Below are 19,774 nucleotides of genomic sequence, written 5' to 3' on the forward strand. Positions count from 1 at the left end.
AGTCGATTTGTCAATGGTGGTTTTGTCAATCAAGTCTGACACACGTTGACATGAGTTCATGCACAGAGCTCTTATCATTAAACAGTTCATTATTTTCATACTGTTCCCAATTATCTCGTTTCGAGATGCCTCCAAAAATTACATATATATCCTATGGATGTTTTCGTGCGACAACATCATTAACAGAGATCATATTACCAGATTCAGTAACAGAGATCGCCGGCTATGATGTTACTCATTTTCGAGTTTTTGGTGATAGCGGATTAAAGCGAGTTGGAATTTCCGAAAATTCTCAACTTCGAAAACTCGGCACTGATGTATTTTCTAACACTCAATTGACATATTTCTATATTCCTCAATATTGTACTGATATTGGACCTTCTAGTTTCCAAGGATGCCCCATTACAGAGTTTAGAATTGATTCACGAAACACCATATTTAAAACAGATAAAAAGATCATTTATACAGGAAATGATAACTCAACAATATTTTTTGTTTCATCAGTTTTGACAGGGACATTTTATATCCCGCCTTATGTTACATCAATTGGGAAAAACAGTTTCAGAGGTAGCAAGTTATCTTATGTGATTTTACATGATCGCGTTTCTAGCATATCTTCATATTGCTTTTGTGCGAGTTCTATTAAAGAATTTACCTTTAATAGTATGTTAACTATTGTCATCAGTAACATGTTTTCATTCAATGTTGTAATTACTAAAGTAAATCTTACCGAATCAATTGTTACAATTGAAGATTCTGCCTTTTACAACTGTGTTAATTTGAAAGATATTATTTTGCCAAAATCATTGAAAACAATCAGTTATGGTGCATTTGAAAATTGCAGATCATTGACTCATATTTCGTTACCTGCAAATTTGACTTCATTAGGTGCGGGAGTATTCAGTGGAACAAGTAGTTCGTTGGTTATTGATTCTCAAAATCCAAGTTTCCAAGTTGATGATTATATTATGTTGAAAGATTCGAATCAAACCGTTTTCTATTATCTTGGTTCAGATTCGAAATATGATGTTCGAATCCGAAATAGTTGCAATCGAATTGATCCAGGCACATTTAAATCCAAGAGTTTGCGAAGTGTTATTTTCGATAACAATGAAAACATTGTTATTGGGGAAAGTGCATTTGAACTCTCAACTATCCAAACAATTTCATTTCCCAGAGGTTTATCACAGATTGATCGACAAGCATTCCGAGATTGTTCATTATTAACTAGTGTAACATTCGAAGGCGAGCTTATTACAAAAATTCCCGATTTTTGTTTCTATAACAATCCAAAATTGAAAACGATTACTCTTCCCAAGTCTATCCAAAGCATCGGAACTTCTGCGTTCCAATATTGTCCATCATTACAAGACATCGGATTATCAGCACTTCAAAACATACAAACTATCGGTATGCAATCATTTGCTAACATTGGTTTAACCACAGCAAATCTTGCGACATCCATTTCATCTGTTGGTCTTCAAGCATTCTATAGCAGCAAAGTCACCGAAATCACTATCAGCTGCAGTATTCCACAAGAAATGTGCCGCTTATGCGATGAACTTACCACACTTAACCTTCGAGGAAATGTTGAATCCATCGGCAAATTTGCATTTTATGAATGCTCATCTTTGACAGGATTCACCATTCCATCCGATTTGCAGCGAATATATGATTTTGCATTCCAATCGTGCACAAGCTTATCAGATATCAGAATGGAGATGGATGGCAATCTCAAAAGCATCGAAGGTGGTTGTTTCTATGATTGTCCTAATCTTCGAACGATCACATTGAATCCAGATGACCGACGATTCTTGTTTGAGAATGGTGCATTGACATACTATAATAAATCCAAACTCATTGTTTTCCTTCCATATAGCGGCATCAAGAACTTCATTGTTCCCATGGACATGGAAGAGATCGGAAGCTGTGCATTCATGGGCAGTCCAAGTTTGATCCGCGTTTTCTTCAATGGTAACAAGATCAAAGATATTGGATATCAATCATTCAAGGACTGTCCAAATCTAAACTTGATTTTCTTCTCATCTCCAAGCTTGAAAACCATCGGAACTGATGCCTTCAAAGGATGTCCACTTCTCAGGAAATGCGGTGCTTTTTCAGTTCCAGCATCCATTCAAAACACATTTCTCAATGTCGGCATTCCAAAGATTGCATTTTCCGACGACTGTGATCCAATGAATTCCTGCAAGATTGGCCACAAGATTGCAATTTCACCCGAATTACTATTTCCATTCCTATACATGTAAAAACATTAAACTTTTTTGTTAAGATTCTAAAAGTGAAATTAATACTTTTTTAGCATTAGATAAACAGGAGAAGTTGTGTTACCACTGAACAAGATAAAATACAGAAAGGCTCCTTAAAAGGTTTCATGTAGTATAAAAATGTTGAAAAATCATCACTTGATTCATTTTAAACTACATGAGATCTTTTATGGAGCTTTTCTATATTGAATTTCATAGTTTGCCATTTAATTTACATAACTAGTGACTTTATTTTATAATAAAAATGATATGGAAATCCATATTCAATACATTGAGTTCTGGATTTTAATCATAATATTTTGTTGGATTATTTGAGTGGTTGGTGACAAAAATTTAATTCAAAAAGTGTAAGAATGATGCCATTCTATTTCAAAAGGCGTATTTTTGTGAAAAATAAAACACTTGAAAGAATTTCAATGTGCTCACAAAAAAAATTGATGATTTTATAGTTTAGGATCACTAATTGTCATACTTGTTGCACCATGTTGGAAATAAAGTGTTTCGCAGAACTTATCCATTGTACAAGGGATTTTTTTGATTTGTCCGCAGTCAATAAAGCTACTAACAGGCTGCAAAACCAAGACATTACTAATATTATAGTCTTCTACATCAATGAAAGTGTTTATCAGTTTAATATCATTTGTATTTTCTGTAAATAATTGACGGCCTGAATTATTTCGCATTACACAGTTAATCATTGTTATATTAACATCTGATCTTATAACACCATATTCATTTTGCTCTTGTGAGTTATTGACTAAATTTACGCACTGTAACGTAACAGATTTGAATTCGGAGCTTGTATTTATGTATAATATTGTAGAATTGGGCTGGTTATTGTTCATAAAGTTCGCATATGATACAATAAACGATTGACTACCCAACTCAAAACAACCGGCACAATTTCTTTTTGCAACATTATTTGTTGAGTTAATATACTGGCATTTGATTTGTCCACCTTGTATCAAAAAAGTTAGCGCACCTGATTTCTCACCACTCGTCCCCAGTGGATAATTACAATTTGTAACTGCTGATTCATAAAAATGATTGACAAATGTTTCATTACTTGAAGCAGTTGTAAATGCAAGACCTTGAGTTTTAGCATATATATCTCTATATAAATTTCTAATTTGTATTGCATTGTTTTGAATGTAAACAAGAGAATTTCTGAAGGTAGGAGCACTTGATAGAAATTGCGAGTCAACGATAATAACAAATCCAGTTGCTGCAATACTATTAATAGCATTCAGGCGATTGAAATTTTCGAAAATACATTTCTGAATGAAATATGAAGGGCCTGCAGCATTAGGGGCTATTCGAGTTCCAATCCCGGTTAGATTTTCATAAGGATCTTTAAGGAATTCGTTTATATAATCATACCTACTGATTGAATTTCTGGATTAAGAAAAATGAACGAAGAAAAGTGAAAAATAAATTTTCAACAATTTTATCGAAAATTAAATCATATTTTAATTTTTGTTCATCATTTATGATCGAGAATTTTTGAATTCATTCAATAATTCATGATTTTTTTTAATTTTTGAATACTCTAAATTTGCCAAAACATTGAAAAAATTTAATTATTCTAAGTTGAAAATACTTATTACTTTTATATTGTCGTTTTTAATTTTTTTTGAAAAGCATTCAAAAATTATTTGAGTTTGTTATTGAGGGAAAAATTATTCAACATGGCAATTCTTTAGAGTTTCGGATCGGTATGCATCAACCATGTTGTAACATGCTAAAAATAACGGTTCAAAGAGATTTTGTTAAAGATCCATGTCATTTTAGATTTGAAAACAACATGAAGGATTGGAAACAGGCTTAAAAACATATTTAAAGATAGTACTATAATTGGGTATATCGATTAACGTATTTACAAATGCAAATTCCTATAGTTCAGCTGAAATTTTTTTTGTTTCCAAATTGTGGCGTAATGTACAGCTTGTTACATTTATTTTACTATTTTACAATATGCAAACACAATAACATTGTTTTTAAAATTTGTTATACAGCTTTGCGCCTTTCTTTCTCGCGATATCTAAAATAAGATTATGTTTTTAAGCATTAGATTGTGTCATCAGATTGGCATTTATTTATAGAAGTAGTTTGTGTAAGTTCTGAAGAACCCTGCAAGCCCGTCAGATTCAAATAATTTAAATGAGAATTAAAAGTTACTAACCATATTAGAAAATGAGCTAGTAAAAGAATCAAGTATCCTGAAATTTTAGCTTAGTTTTTGATTTAAAGTTTGAATTCTTTAATGGATTTGGCTTGAAGTTGGAATAAGAAAATTAAATTCAGTTCATGAAAACAACATGAGCTTTCCAAACGGGATCCTTAAATGAGATAACATTATCCCATTTTTTGGGATTTTTTCAAAATTAATTTTTGAGAAATAGCATAATTTTTGGTAAGGTTTGTTCATATTTCTTTTGCAATTGTTCCACTTTCACAATATTCATTTAGATAAGCCATGGGAACAGGACAAATTTGCCACACGGCACTTTTTTTTAAAAAAATTAATGGAGCGGAGCGATACTCTGCTGCAGGAGCCCCAAGGCTCCCAATCATTACGAAAGGGAGCCTCAGGGCTCCTGAGAAACCTCTTTGAGAAGGTTTTCTTTAAGAAAACCTTCTCAAAGATGATTGTCAGCATTCACTCAAAATCTACCAAGAGTTTCAAAGTTTCAAATCTATCTGAAATGAAGCTTTGAATCTCTTGTATATCTAATTGTAGAGGTACCTTTTCAAAATGTCTTCTATTGATTAAATTTAATCAGTAAAAGTCATTTTGAAAAGGTACATCTCTATAATTGCTATTGAGCATTCACTCTTGGAACCTTGGAGCTCTTGTGTAGTGCATAAAAACTCCAAGATTCTAGCATAAAACATATATCATAGACATAATTTCTTCAAATATAATTTAAGGTTATTTTTTAAAAAAATTAGAAAAGCGTAATTTAGGGTTATTGAAAAAGTGACACTTGGCAAATTTGTCCCGCACTCATAAGCCATAACAAAATAAGAGCAAGGCAAGGTTGACGTAAAAAAAGCTTTACAAAATTGCAAAATTAATATAGTTTTCATAATAACAGATATTCTGACAATAATAAAATTTTTAATACATCTCAATTGATGGTATATTGCCAAAAATGAATGAAGTACGATAACCTAAATTACAGTTCATATTCCATGATTTTATATTCACATATAATATTGAAACGAAGAACTGAAGTATTCGTTGACCAAAAATGGCCTGAAAATATTGAGAGAATAGAAAAATTGAATTAATTTTTCAATTAATGATTCTAGTGGGTTTCCTGTGCACCTCTAAAATTCAAGTTATGAATTCTGATTCATCAAAATCCCAGATAGGATTCAAATGGTTCAAAAGGCTTTGGTCAGATGAAGATTCATTTCAAAAAATTAGAATTTCATATAATTTAGAATATTTAAACAAGACAACATCTGATTCCCAAATGTGTCATAATGTCGGTGAAATAATTCAATGGAATGGCAACAATTACGCATGCACTTCAGCAGATATAATTTCAAGTGAACAAATTGAAACATTTCAAGAAACTTTCAAATATACCGTTAATTATGTTGAAAACTTAATAAAAGTTGAACCTTATGAAGGTACAATAACTGTTTCAACCGACTCAAGTTTCAAATCTGTTAAATCAAAAACAATTACAAATTCAGATTTACATATTCTGGTGTTTGTTCGGCCATTTGCATCTGACACTCATGTAACTACTTCATTACCATATGTAGTTGATAATGCCCAGCCTTTCAGGCCTATTTTAGGTGTCATTTATGTTAACGCCAGAACAATTCCATCATCTATCAACAATGTCAATTCTACTTCAAATTATTATTTCCAAGTTCTTTTGAATAGCTTTTTCAATATTATGGTATTTAATGACCAACTTATTGATAACTTTCATGTCAAAGATACAAATGAAAGATATGATGTCATTAATTGCGCTTTCAAAAAGTTTAATAGAGATTTTAAAGTTCTTGTTACTCCATATGCACATAATTTTGCAATTAGAAACTATCATGTTGAAACATTTGAAAGCGATAACACAACATGTCCTTCAGGTATTTTTTATGAAAACAACAATAATTTTGCATCACCTAATGGTGAGTCAATATTTTATTCAGATGATATATCTGTTTTATATTATTCAGGAAACAATGAAAGAAGATTCAATAGACTGACTGATGTAACTTTAGCTTTTCTTCTTGATTCAGGAAATTATGAAGTGAATTGGTCAATGGCACAACCATTAATATATGGAAATGTTGATGCAATTGATGGGGTATATAGAGAAGGATGGCCATTATCAGCACCAGCATCAACTTTTCCAGAATTCTTTTATGATCCTTCAGATCCAACCAATACAATTTCATACGATTATAATGGATGGTTTATACCAGAAAATGAAACAATAAATTGTACTGTAACAACAGATTTCATCACAAAAGATTTTTGTCAAGCACCTCAATGGTATAATCCGAATGGATACACAGAATGGGGATTGAATCTATATTATGATAGACAATTAATCCGTATCCCAGACTTTATTTGCTCATCAGGTACTGCTACAATACCTGGTTTAACATATTATGAAAATGATACTTGTGGAAGCTTTTCTTGCAATGATTATTCAAGCTTCACAATTGATATAATTATAGATGAAAGAGATAATACCACAACAACCCTGAATTGCACAATGGAAGGATAAACATTCTCATTCACAAGAATATACAGTGATGGCAATGTTTCAAGCCTTAGAACTGTTACATTTCCAAAACCAGAAAGGTTTTGCAGAACAAGATATTTATTAGATTATTTTTATGAAAGTGATCCATTCACAAACGTTATAATGCCAACACCAAAGCCATCTCCAATGGAAACCCCAATGAGTACACCAAAACCAACTCCTGTTGCAACTCCAGTCGTAAATTTTGATTCAAGATTTCAAAAAATTAGAATAACAAGTGACTATCGTTATATTAACGGAAGTAAATATGATAGCCAAATTTGTCATAAAATAGGAGAAAGAATTACAGATAAATTCGGAACTTTTCAATGCACTGCTGCAGATTTGATGACTACTAATAAGTATAATGCTCTCATTCAGACTATTGAAAATGTTAAAACATATTTAACCAATCTCCTAAGAGTCGATCAACTTTCAGTACCCATAACAACATTAGCAGAAAGTAGTACAACATATGAAGGAGGAGAGAATATTACAAGCTCAGATTTGCATTTAATATTTTTCGGACATCCAATGCCATCTAGCTATACTAAATTTAATCCAACTACAATACAGTGGGAAATGGATTATCATAGAATCATTCAAATTAATATATTTATTAATATAAAATTACTCACAGAATATCCTTCTGATGATTCGGGTGTGAATTCCACTACATTTAACCTACTATTGAACAAAATTTTATATGGCTTAGTTGGAAATACGTATGCATTATCTTTCCTTCATCCAAAGTTTTCAAACGAAACCTATGATGATATTTTTTGTTCTTTCGATTACAATGGAAAAGATTTCAAAGTGTTGCAAACACCTTATTCTCATATTTATGGAGTTAAACATTATGGAGTTGAAACATTTGAAGGGAATGTCACATATTCTTCGGGAATATTGGTTACAGAAAATGGTCTTCCTAATCCAATTATTTATATTCAGGATATTTTAGTAGACTCAATTCAATATGATTCAGGACCATTTACAAAAGTAACTGATGTGACATTAGCGTATTTGCTAGATACAGGAAATTATGACGTAGATTGGTCCTTTGCAAAACCATCTGTGTATGGCAATAAAGATTATATTGATGGAAATTATATCCCAAATTGGCCATTAGGTCCTCCATTAACTACACTTCCACCATTTACATTCAACGATCCATATAATATAACATATTCGGTTGGATTTGAATTTAATTGGTGGGGAACTTCTTCAGAACATCTGTCAATTAATTGTAGCAATGTGCCAGATGGTTATGATGATTTTTGTAATAACCAGGATTATTATGATCCAAAAAGATATAATTTGGTTCCAATTGATAGCGAAGATGATTATGCATATCAATTCCTCAATTATCCCATCAAGTTTTGCGAAGATGGGAAGGCTACAATTCCTGGAATGACATTTCTCAATGATGATGTGTGTGGAAGCTATCGATGCTCTGATGATTACAGTTTTGAAATAGATATACCATTAGATCTAACAACAGGAGAATTTCATACTCTAAACTGTTCAAGTGCTGGAATAGAATATTCTTATACGGAAAATATGACCACATATCAAAAGAATAAAACTGCGATTTGTCCTGATCCAGAAAGATTTTGCAGGGTTAGAAATGGATTGAATAATATATTTACAACAGATCCATTTTCAACAGAAACTCCCTTCTCAACTCCATTAGTAACACCATGCTCGACTCCATTGGTTACGCCACATTCAACTCCATTAGTTACATCACATCCAACTCCATTAGTTACTCCTGACTCTACTCCAATTATCACTAATTCAGTTACACCCAAAATAACTCCTGATTTAATTAACTTCAATCCTGAGAATACACCTGAAGTAACAGCTGCTCCCCAATCACAAGACACGAATCCAACCCATAAACATGCAAAAATATTTACAGAAGATAGGAAACAGAGAAGTATGAGTTCGAAATTATTAATTGTTGCTTTAAATTCTTGTCAATAATGCGGAATAAAAATATTTGATTTCTTCAATCATAGAGTATAACTATCACCTCGTGAGACAATATATTCAAATGAAATATCTGATTCTATTTGGAATAATGGTTGAAATAACTTTTATCTTATTTAAATGAAACTAAAAATAGAAAGATGAATGTCCATTTGCTTGATAAGGAATAATTGTCGATAATTTTATATATGATCTTTTAATTTGAGCACTTTATCAAAATTTGGAGTAAATTTTATCATTTAAATCAATGGTGATTGAAAATATTGTCATAAAAAGAATGAAAACATTAGATATTGGATGGCAAATATAATTGAGATGTTTAATTATAGTTCCGTATTTTTCACAATTTTAAACATGATTTGAATATATTACGGATCTAAAAATAAATCAACAATAACATCTTTTTTGAGCCATCGGAATATTGCATATTATTAGAGCACTATATATACGATCTGAAATATTTGTGAATGAAACAATTTTGAAAATAGCTTCTTCATGAGATCTTTCCTTACGATAAAATTTCAAGAACAATTAGTTAAACAGGTAAATCTCATTTCTGCAAGCTGCAATATCAATTCTGGTGTTGTTACTTGTTCGGGAAATGGCGTTATCAATCCAAATGATGTTTCGAATTTCAAAGCTGATGCGACAAAACTTGTAGTTCAGCAAGGAGTTGAAGGAGTAAATGTAAGCGCTTTCGAGTCATTTACTAAATTAGCGTCAATTGAGTTAAATTCTAACTTATTTATTGGGTCCCGCGCATTTTATGGCTGCACATCATTAAATTCAGCTACATTACAACAAGGCATCACAAGCATTGGTGATAGTGCTTTCCAAAATTGTAATACTTTAACAAAAATTCAATTACCAGATTCAATCCTTTCTCTTGGCAACAATTGCTTTGATTCATGCACAGCTCTTGCAACAATAACATTACCCGCCAACTTACAGAAAGCAGGACAAGCTTGTTTCAATAATTGTGGTGCTTTACAAGATATTCAGTTCAAAAACAAAATAAACACATTACACGAGAATGTCATTGATGGCTGCAATGGTCTCAAGCACATAACATTCGTAATTACCGAACAAAAATACACTCGTTCCCCTTTCAAGAACTGTAAAAATCTTGAAAAAGTTACTTTGATCGAAAATGAATTTCTTTTCTTACTCAAAATACCCGATAACTATTTCTTGGACTGCACATCAATCAAGGAGATCGAACTCAACATCCCTAACGTTTCTTGGTTCGGAATGAATTCTTTCAAAGGTTGCACTAGTTTACAAAAAGTGACATATTTACAACCATTCAAAAATCTTGGCAAACTTTTGATTTCATCATTCGAAGGCTGCAAGTCACTTGAGGAAATATTTCTCCCTGATACTGTTGAATTAATTGGTTCTTTCGCTTTCAAGGGTTGCGAAAGTTTACAAAAAGTGACACTTCCTTCAAAAGTAACGGTTATATATGCCAGCACTTTTTATGGCTGCACTAATTTGCAGAGTGTTGTATTTAATCATGATATCAACTCGATTGGTATTTCTGCTTTCGAGAACTGCGTAAACTTGAAAGAAATGACAAATGGATTACCAAAATCAATGACAATTATTGGTGCAAACACATTTTGTAACTGTGCAAAACTTGAAGAAGTGACAATTGACTCATCATTAGTTTTCGTTTCCGATAATTGTTTCAAAGGATGTGTTAGTTTAAAGAATGTCACATTTGAATTAGAAAATTCTGACATAAATATAATTTATTCTTCAGCATTTATGAATTGCTTTGGTTTAGAAGAAGTGACATTACCTGATTCCATTACTTTCATTGATGCTTCATCATTCGAGAATTGCATCAATCTAAAACAAGTTACTTTCGGTGAAGAATTGGGAGAAATCAGACAAAGAGCTTTCTTCAATTGTTCTTCATTGACTACATTAGTTTTGCCAAATCAATTGACAAAAATTGGTGACAACAGTTTCAACGGTTGTTCTCAAATTACAGAGATTGTTTTAGGAAAAGCACTTAAAGATATTTCTGCATCTGCTTTCACAGGAGTTTCTAATGTTAAGACAGTTACTTATCCATTATTTAACACGATAAATACAGCATGTTTATCAGCATCATTTAACTCAATTGAAAACATTATTTTGATTGATTCTGTTGACAAACTAACTGCTTTTGATAATGATTGCTTCAATGTTTTCACAGCAATTTCCAATGTTACATTTCAAGCTTCCTCAATAAAAGAATTTGGACCAAAGACATTTAATGGTTTTCCAAATATGGAAAGTTTGTCATTCGATAAAGGCCAAAATGTTGAACTTAAAAAGAATGCTGTTTATAACAAAGACAAACTTAAGAGAGTAGAATTTGATTGCAATGACTTGTATTTAGATGAAAGTTCATTTGCAAACAATGTTAATCTTGAAAAAGTAATTGTTAACAGATATCTTGCTGAAATTAAAGATTCCGCATTTGCTGGATGCACAAACTTGAACACTGTTTTCTTACGTTGTGCACCTAATCTCAAACTAGGAAATTCAATTTTCGATGGTTGCAATAACATAAGATTATTTACATTGATTGTTAATGATTTAGTTTTAACAAGTGCCTTTACTAAACAGATTCCTTCTGTTAATGTTTTGTCAATTTCTGGTAAAATGACAATTAAAGGTAATGCATTGAGTGAAATTACTGAATTAGTTTCTCTTTCTATTGATGGTGAATTCACTTTAGAAGACAATGCATTTTCAGGCATGAAAGGAACAAAATTATCTTTGAATACTAAAAATGCATTAGTTTTGCAAAAATCATATTTTGGAAATTGCCAAAACTTGAATGAAATCACAATTAATGCTAATCAAGTTACTTTTGATGAAAAAGTATTTGGAGAAACAAAGATGAAAGATATTGAAATCAATTCACCAATTATCATCTTTAATCCACATTGCTTCTGTGAATTAAGTAGTTTAACAAATATTGTTGCAAATGGAACAGTTAAAACAATGGGAGAATATGCATTTAATAATTGTTCCAAACTTGAAAAGATTGATTTCTTTTCTGTTGTCAAAAAGATCGAAAACTTCACATTTAATGGCTGCTCATCACTTTCAAGTTTCAAGATTAAGAGTGACATGTTGAGCAGTTTAGGATATTCTGCATTCAAAGGATGCTCTAATATGGAAAAAATTTCAATTGATACTCAACAAGGATTAACTATTTCTAATCATTGTTTCTGCTCTTGCGCCAAATTAAATACATTTGAATCAGCTAAAATTGATGTAGTTTTAGACAAATACGCTTTCCATAACTGTATCAGTTTAGAAAATATCAATGTTGCTTCAATTATCAGCGTTTCTGATTATACTTTCTGTGGCTGCCAGAAGCTTTCAAGTATCGAAATCAAGGATTTGGACAATATCCCTCCTCATTGCTTTGAAAACTGCGTGAATTTGCAAACAATTAAAACAGAAAGCATAACTAAAGAAGTTTCCGATTATGGATTTTACAAATGCCAGAATTTGAAGGAATTCAATCTTGAAAATATCACAAGAGTTGGACAATTTGGTTTCGCTTTCTCAGGAATCCAGAAATTAAGTATTCTCAACAACGAAACTGATTTGATATTAGCAAACTATTCTTTCTCAAATTGCCTTGATTTGACCGAAGTTTATGTTGCTAACAACACAGTTATTTATGAAAATTGCTTTGCAAATGATACTAAGTTATCTAAATTCTTATACTGTGGAAAGTCTGAAATTGCAGATAACATCTTCAGTGGATGCACAAACTTGAAAGAAATCACAGTTTCTTTTGATTATTCTAAGAAGAAGATGTCAGGAATTCCAGTTAAGAGAGATAACATTTGTGGACCAAGTGATTACCAAAGAGACAGAAAGTTATAATAATAACATCCTCAGTTTTATCTGCTGCAGCTGTCGTTTTGCTTGTTGTAATTGTTGTCATCTGCATGAGAAGAAAGAAGCCGGGTGTTGGAACAGAAAGCCTCCTTTCATCAGATGCAAGATTATCCACAGACAGCAAGAATATCTAAGATTAGTAAACAAATTCAATTTTTTCAATACAATTTTTATAATATAATATTTTTGCTTTGTAATCAAGCTATGGAAATAATCTCATTAAAGCGTACATAAGTATGCAAAGCTTTGTTTCTTATCTCCATTATAGTCAACAAAGATTATATTAATGCATTTTCACATTTTTTAACTATGAGATTTTAATGAAAATTCTCATTCATGTTTGAACATTGAATTATAGGTTATTCATCTTATTTAAAAACGAACATCATTAAAACTTTTAGAATAAAAACATACAAAAGATAAACAAAAAATAATCAAATTATCATATATTTGCTATATAAATTGAAGCCATTTCAAGGAGCCTTAATCTTTGACTAGTACCATAATTTGGGATATATGTTTTCATTGAAATGCATCCTCCGTTCTTAACTATCATTCCTTTAAAGCAACTAGTACAATTATTGTACTTTTTATCACAAGTTTTACAACTTTTATCGCATTTATAGCAAATTGATCCCGATTGATATAAATTATCAGCTGCTTCTGAGCAAAAATTATAACATTTATCAGCATATTTCACTTTTCCTGATTTACATCTAGTGCATGATGTGCTACTTGAGCAGTCATAACATCCGGAAGGACAAGTAAATAAGAGTAAATATTTGTATGAACCGTCACCATCATTTCCAGATGATTTTCCATCAGTAAAGCTTACTAGTTCTTTGAAATATTCATTCTTGTAGTCGTAGCCACTCAATCCACCAATTCCACATGCAGGGTAATAAGGATTAGTTGCAATTTTCCCTGCAATTCCACCAAACCATCCAGCACCACCTCCAGCTCCTGGAATTCTGCTTGTTTCTGAGCCGTTACCTCCATAATGACTACTTGTTCTGTAAGAATTATCAGTCTTTTTTTCCAATGATCCAAAATTATCAACTACTTTATAATAATATTCATTGCATCGACTCCTTTGCATATAGTCATAAGTAAAACATCCACCTGCAGGTGAGCCGTTAACTGTATAAGCACCTCCAGATCCAGCACCAGCAATCATAACATATGAACTTCCATCAAATGACATACCTGTTAGGCCACCACCACCACCCGGATTATCATTTCCATTCCCAATAAAGCCAAGATCTTTACCACCATTTCCACCATAGGGAAGTCCTCCGTTATTTTTTTTCCGACAATTCGTATTTGGCTTAGTTCCAACATCAAAAATTACTTTTGTTCTTGAAGGAAAGTTAAAATTAGCTTTGATAGTTGCACCGTTTCCTCCATCTGATTTCATTTCACCGCCTGCGCAGCCTATACCACCAGCAGCTCCATTCAGTTCAATACTATATACTCCTGGGTCCAAATAAATAATTTTCCTTGTGAGTAGCAGATAAAACATAAATTAAAGCCGACAATTGAAAAATTTCAATGAAGAACAATCGAGAATTCAAAATCATCTATTTATATAAATATCGTGGAATGATAAAAAATTATTACTATTTAACGTAAAATCAGGTATTAAAAATTTTGCAAATTACCTCAGACTTTTCAGAGGATTGAGCGGCAACTCAATCCTCTGAAATAGTCTGTGGTAATTTTTAGTCTCTACACTATTTCAATATAAGCTCCATTTTTAAACAGTTTTTAAAAATCGAGCATTGAAAAGTGTGATGAGACTTACAATTTCATTTTGATTTTTCAATAGTTTATAGTCGAACACTCTTAGAATTTGACTTCATAAAATAATCTTAGAACAAGAGTAAATATATATCTATTGCATTTGCAGCGTATATAGTTTCCCCATGATTGAATTTCGTTTCTTTGCAAAATTTTTGACAAATCATTCAATTTTTTATGATTTTGATTAAAAAAGCACCCTGAATATTTTCTAATCATTTTCATCTAACTCGATAAAATTCAAATACTCTCAAATTTTATAATCAATTGCCTCATACAGATGTATAATTACTTGTGATTTCCTGAATTGAAAGAAAATAACTCAAACTATTATCAAATACTCTAAAAATATTATCAAATTTATTAAAATCATAACCAGAGTAATTTCATATTAAGTACCATAGTATTGTTATAAATTATGTCACGTTTAGCCAATTTATTGGGGAGAAGCTTCCTAAACTTTTTAATCCCATAAATATGGTCATTATCTGGAATAAAGAGTTAAGCGTCATATGTCACTTTTTGTACTAAGGAAACATCGACTTTATGCGTTATGACTTTTCGATGAGGAAACAAGTGTTCACGTATTATAAACTTCCTTATTCCAATAAACCAACCCTAAACATAATTAATTCTAAGAATGATAATGGTCTCTTTTCTATGATAACCAAATCAATTTGGTTATCATAGTAAAGCACCAAAAACAGGAATAGGAATCGACAATATGGAATCACGAATCAACTCTAACAAAATGGAATTGGAAAATTCTTGCATCCATTCTTTATTTATGCAAAATTTAAATTTCAAACAAAATTCTCGTACTATTCTCAATAAGATTTGCGGAAACTTATTATTACTCTTATACGAAAGAAGATTTTTCATGCTAATTTTATCGAAGAACTTTATCTTGCAAAATAAAATACTCATTTCCTAGAAACTTAGACTAAAAACGGTAACAATGAATAAACTTCAGTCTAAAAATTAAATTCGTACTATTGTAATTAAATACTTATCTTTATAAACAAATATCATTTTTTTTTCCAGTGAAAAAAAGATGTGACTTTTATTGATTGATTGTTTGTAAACATTGCACTTTGAATAAGTATATTTTGTTTAAATTTGCACTTGGAATAAATATACAAAACAACACTGAAATTCCAGCTACTTTTCAATACTAATCATTTTTAAACATTCATTGTCCGTTGATTAGTAAGGCAAATGTTCGATTTTGAGCATGCATATTCAGTGAATGAATGCATTAATTAAAATCAATGAAGGAAAGGGGATAAAACATGAATTGCAACTATGTCGCTATAAAGATATATGTCTCACAAATTGTTAGAATAGAGTTCTTTCATAATGATTGAATATTCTTTCCTATTTTGGTTATTACACGGAATTTCCTTCCTAAACATATAATGTCTTCCTTATAAAATGACTTACTTTCTTTGAAAGCTAGTATATTTTAACATTTTTGAAAATTTTTATATTTTTTTTAAGTTTTTATTAAAACAATAGAGATTTAAGTATATCCCCTCTAAAATAAGTGTTAATAGTATAAAATCAGGTTAAATTTGATCTAATATGAGTAAAAATGTAAAAAAGAACACACTCATTTTGCATGTAAAGGAATAATCAGAGTTATTCAATAACATTTTACGTATTAAATTATGGAATTACGATATCTTTTGAACAAAATTCAACGTAATTAGCAGAATGAATTTAAAAAATTGCTAAAAGAATGATGTACATTGATCATACATTAAAGTATCTTAATAAAAATGCAGTAATATACAATGATGAGCAAAGCAGATTTGAATCAGAAAGAAGATTTGCTTAAAAAATCAGTTGAGTCTTCTCTAGTTTCCATATTGCCTATTCCTGTTTAAACGCGGTTATTCCTATTCCTGTTTTTGGTGCTTTACTATGATAACCAAATTGATTTGGTTATCATAGAAAAGAGACCATTATCATTCTTAGAATTAATTATGTTTAGGGTTGGTTTATTGGAATAAGGAAGTTTATAATACGTGAACACTTGTTTCCTCATCGAAAAGTCATAACGCATAAAGTCGATGTTTCCTTAGTACAAAAAGTGACATATGACGCTTAACTCTTTATTCCAGATAATGACCATATTTATGGGATTAAAAAGTTTAGGAAGCTTCTCCCCATTATTCCAATGAAACTTGATATTAAATACAACGCAATTAATTCAAATACGATAACCAAAAGGCTTCAGTTATTATAAAAATTCATCGAACAGTTCGAACAAGATAATTTATGGAAATTTATAAATTAAAATATATACTTTATTCTATTTTGCCTTCATTTTCTTTGGGTTCATCTTCTGGTTTATATTCATGTACAGAAGATTCTTCTTTTTCTGAAACTTCTGTATTTTCTTTTTCGTCTTTTTCAGCTTTTTCTTCTAATTTTGAAGGTTCATTATGTTCTTCCTGTTTCGTAGCTGGTTTCTGCTTCCGTTGGCCGCCTGCACCAAATAAACGCGGTAATATGCGCATTGCAATGAAAAATACTACTCCAAGCATCAGAGGACTCTGGAATATAGATGATTGTTGTTGTGTGATATCAATTTTAGCGAAATCTAAGTTGAATAATTGTTTTTGTTCTTGGTCAATTACAAGTGCATGAATATCTGTCTGAGTTAAATGAGTAACTTTGATAAAATAATTCGATATAATGTCATTAAATGGGAAACCCATTGAAAATGGAAAGTCAAATTTAATGTCGTCTAATGTGAATTGCAAATAAGTGATATTGATCCAAGTGAATGGAATTTCTGCAATTGTTTCGTTTTCTAATGTTGTGAGTTCCATTTTAGATTCTGAACGTTGATAAAGGTATAAGACTTCAGGTTCTTTATCTGTGAGGGATGATGTAGCACGTGTAATAGTAACTTGCCAGTTACCACTTAGTCTGTCTGTAAGATTGACAGTATTCGAAAAAAGGCTAAAACAAAGGAAAAACATAAAATCAATAATTCAAAATTCGAAAAAGTGTCATTTAAAATAATTTTTATAATTAAATATTTAAAATTACTTCATAGAATCGAAGAGGTTTCGTAGCTCAGTAGGTAGAGCGTAGTGCTGATAACGCTAAGGTCTTGGGTTCGAGCCCCAGCGGAACCATTTTTTATTTTTTTAAAATCAGATTAAAGGGGATTTTTTGTTTGAGATTGATTTGTTACTTCCGAAACCTTTAATTTTATCTTAGTTACACATTGGGGAAATAATACAATTAATATGATTTCAAAATATATTTTTCCCTTTGCATGTATTTAAGAAAAATGAATTTAACAAATTGTAATATATTGATACAAACTTTATAAAAACAATACTATTATTGATGAATGATAGAGATTTGGTGAAAGGATTCTATTTTTTGGGTTTATGTGCTATCATTGACATACTGCGACGAGCACAATATATTCTATGGGCTTTTTTATATGTTCCTAGAGATATGCTTTGCGTTGCACGCAAACCATTTGAACTTTGAGTTGCCATTGGCAGACTTGTAGTTGAAGAACGTGTTGATAAGACAGGAGAACTTGGAATACTACGAGATGTAGTACTCGTTAGAGGTCTTGATGACTTTTGATAACATCTTTCTTCAGTTTGAGTTTTGAAAAACGTTGTTTTTAAGCTTTGTGGTTTTTTAAATCCTTGTGGCCTTGAATCTATTTCTGATGAAATCCTCTTAAAGCATAAGGGACAAACAGAGCAAGAACCCGTTAGCAAATTTGGACAATGCTTATTCATGAGACTAAATATTTGATTAGATAAGGCTTCTTGCGCATTATCTGGTAATGATGAAATGTAATCTTTGAGAGCAAGCTGTTCAACGCTAATTTTATCTGTATTGAAGAGGCTTTCGGTGCAATTTTTCTGATTTGAATAACATTTACGCTTTGAATGCGTATAGTTCATTCTATCGATTAAGAATAATAGAGTTTGCTTGATGTATTTAGTTTCGATTAATTTCAATTCAAATTTTGCATCAATAATTCTAATTAAATATGGATTTTGGTCTGGATTCATGCCCCACTCAAGACTAAATTCTGTAATTTTGATGTTATTAACTGTTTCGATAATACGTTGAAGTTCGTTAGAGACTTTTGTTATATCTTCTTGTGTATCATCTAGTGGATACATATATTTTTTCTTAAAACTGGTCTCTTCTGAGCTTTTTGAATCATCTAATAATTGGCATTTACCATCAATAATCTGTGCACGAATCGATTTGCCTGATGGAAGAGTATCTTCAATTAAAAAACTATTAAATGGTATTTCGCTTTCCATAAAATATAAAGGGAGAAGACAAGATGTGTCAGAGATTTTCAACATTTCAATTTGATAAAAAAAAATAATACGTTTTTTTTTGAGCGATGAATATGTTATTCTATAGTTCCTAGATTTTGGATATTTGGGATGTGGTTTTATCAAATAGCATGAAAATTTTCAACCATCCACATTATTCATACTAAATTTGATGAATTATCTGTGATATTTTGATTTTTTGCGATACAATTATGCATTTATTCCATATTTATTGAAGTGTTCATAAATCTAAGCATTGATCTAAATGATTTCATTATTCTGAGTTTTGGCAAATGCAAATCAAGATTCATCTTAATATTTTTTTGCTCCAATAAGAAATTATAAAGCACTATAATAAATCAGATCTTTCTGAATAAATTACATATCAATTCACCAATGGAAAATAATAAATGAAATTAAAATCAGTCAAATGAATGAAAAATTGTAGATTTATCTCTGTACCAGATCAAATTAAATGTTCAATATTTCGTTTGAACATGATCAGATATTCAAAGAATTGAAAATCTCGAAAAGGAATTAAATTGCCTGATATTGAAGATACTATTACTACTTGAACTTATTAATAAGTTTAAGGTAATATTAATTGAACGTGAAAGTGATTGAAGTTGGAGCGGCAATTGAATTGAGGAAAAAAGGAATATAT

At 30.9% G+C, this 19,774-nt stretch overlaps 8 protein-coding genes across 8 annotated transcripts, besides 1 other annotated feature; 4 read left to right on the forward strand and 4 right to left on the reverse strand.

The window, feature by feature from the left end:
* Positions 1–50: 50 nt before the first annotated feature.
* TVAGG3_0612050 (antigen BSP-related family) lies at positions 51–2,267 on the forward strand (the record flags this gene model as incomplete). Its single annotated transcript, XM_001316704.1, has 1 exon — positions 51–2,267. One exon carries the CDS (start codon positions 51–53, stop codon positions 2,265–2,267), a length of 2,217 nt encoding a protein of 738 aa, XP_001316739.1.
* A 461-nt stretch (positions 2,268–2,728) lies between these two features.
* On the reverse strand, positions 2,729–3,130 carry TVAGG3_0612060 (uncharacterized protein; the record flags this gene model as incomplete). Its single annotated transcript, XM_001316703.1, has 1 exon — positions 2,729–3,130. One exon carries the CDS (start codon positions 3,128–3,130, stop codon positions 2,729–2,731), a length of 402 nt encoding a protein of 133 aa, XP_001316738.1.
* Positions 3,131–4,763: 1,633 nt separating this feature from the next.
* Positions 4,764–5,294: a mobile genetic element.
* Positions 5,295–5,632: 338 nt separating this feature from the next.
* Positions 5,633–7,042, forward strand: TVAGG3_0612080 (regulation of choline O-acetyltransferase protein; the record flags this gene model as incomplete). The annotated part of the gene is made up of 1 exon (XM_001316702.1): positions 5,633–7,042. The coding sequence occupies one exon, from the start codon at positions 5,633–5,635 to the stop codon at positions 7,040–7,042; it is 1,410 nt and encodes a 469-aa protein (XP_001316737.1).
* A 141-nt stretch (positions 7,043–7,183) lies between these two features.
* On the forward strand, positions 7,184–9,046 carry TVAGG3_0612090 (regulation of choline O-acetyltransferase protein; the record flags this gene model as incomplete). The annotated part of the gene is made up of 1 exon (XM_001316701.1): positions 7,184–9,046. The coding sequence occupies one exon, from the start codon at positions 7,184–7,186 to the stop codon at positions 9,044–9,046; it is 1,863 nt and encodes a 620-aa protein (XP_001316736.1).
* Positions 9,047–9,425: 379 nt separating this feature from the next.
* Positions 9,426–13,164, forward strand: TVAGG3_0612100 (MyD88-dependent toll-like receptor signaling pathway; the record flags this gene model as incomplete). The annotated part of the gene is made up of 1 exon (XM_001316700.2): positions 9,548–12,955. The coding sequence occupies one exon, from the start codon at positions 9,548–9,550 to the stop codon at positions 12,953–12,955; it is 3,408 nt and encodes a 1,135-aa protein (XP_001316735.1).
* A 248-nt stretch (positions 13,165–13,412) lies between these two features.
* Positions 13,413–14,558, reverse strand: TVAGG3_0612110 (glycine-rich protein family; the record flags this gene model as incomplete). The annotated part of the gene is made up of 1 exon (XM_001316699.1): positions 13,413–14,492. The coding sequence occupies one exon, from the start codon at positions 14,490–14,492 to the stop codon at positions 13,413–13,415; it is 1,080 nt and encodes a 359-aa protein (XP_001316734.1).
* A 1,743-nt stretch (positions 14,559–16,301) lies between these two features.
* TVAGG3_0612120 (uncharacterized protein) lies at positions 16,302–17,763 on the reverse strand (the record flags this gene model as incomplete). Its single annotated transcript, XM_001316698.1, has 1 exon — positions 17,083–17,763. One exon carries the CDS (start codon positions 17,761–17,763, stop codon positions 17,083–17,085), a length of 681 nt encoding a protein of 226 aa, XP_001316733.1.
* A 334-nt stretch (positions 17,764–18,097) lies between these two features.
* On the reverse strand, positions 18,098–19,131 carry TVAGG3_0612130 (uncharacterized protein; the record flags this gene model as incomplete). The annotated part of the gene is made up of 1 exon (XM_001316697.1): positions 18,169–19,092. One exon carries the CDS (start codon positions 19,090–19,092, stop codon positions 18,169–18,171), a length of 924 nt encoding a protein of 307 aa, XP_001316732.1.
* Positions 19,132–19,774: the final 643 nt, after the last annotated feature.

This window comes from Trichomonas vaginalis, chromosome III, assembly GCF_026262505.1.
Source record: "Trichomonas vaginalis G3 chromosome III, whole genome shotgun sequence".
Lineage (NCBI taxonomy): Eukaryota > Parabasalia > Trichomonadida > Trichomonadidae > Trichomonas > Trichomonas vaginalis.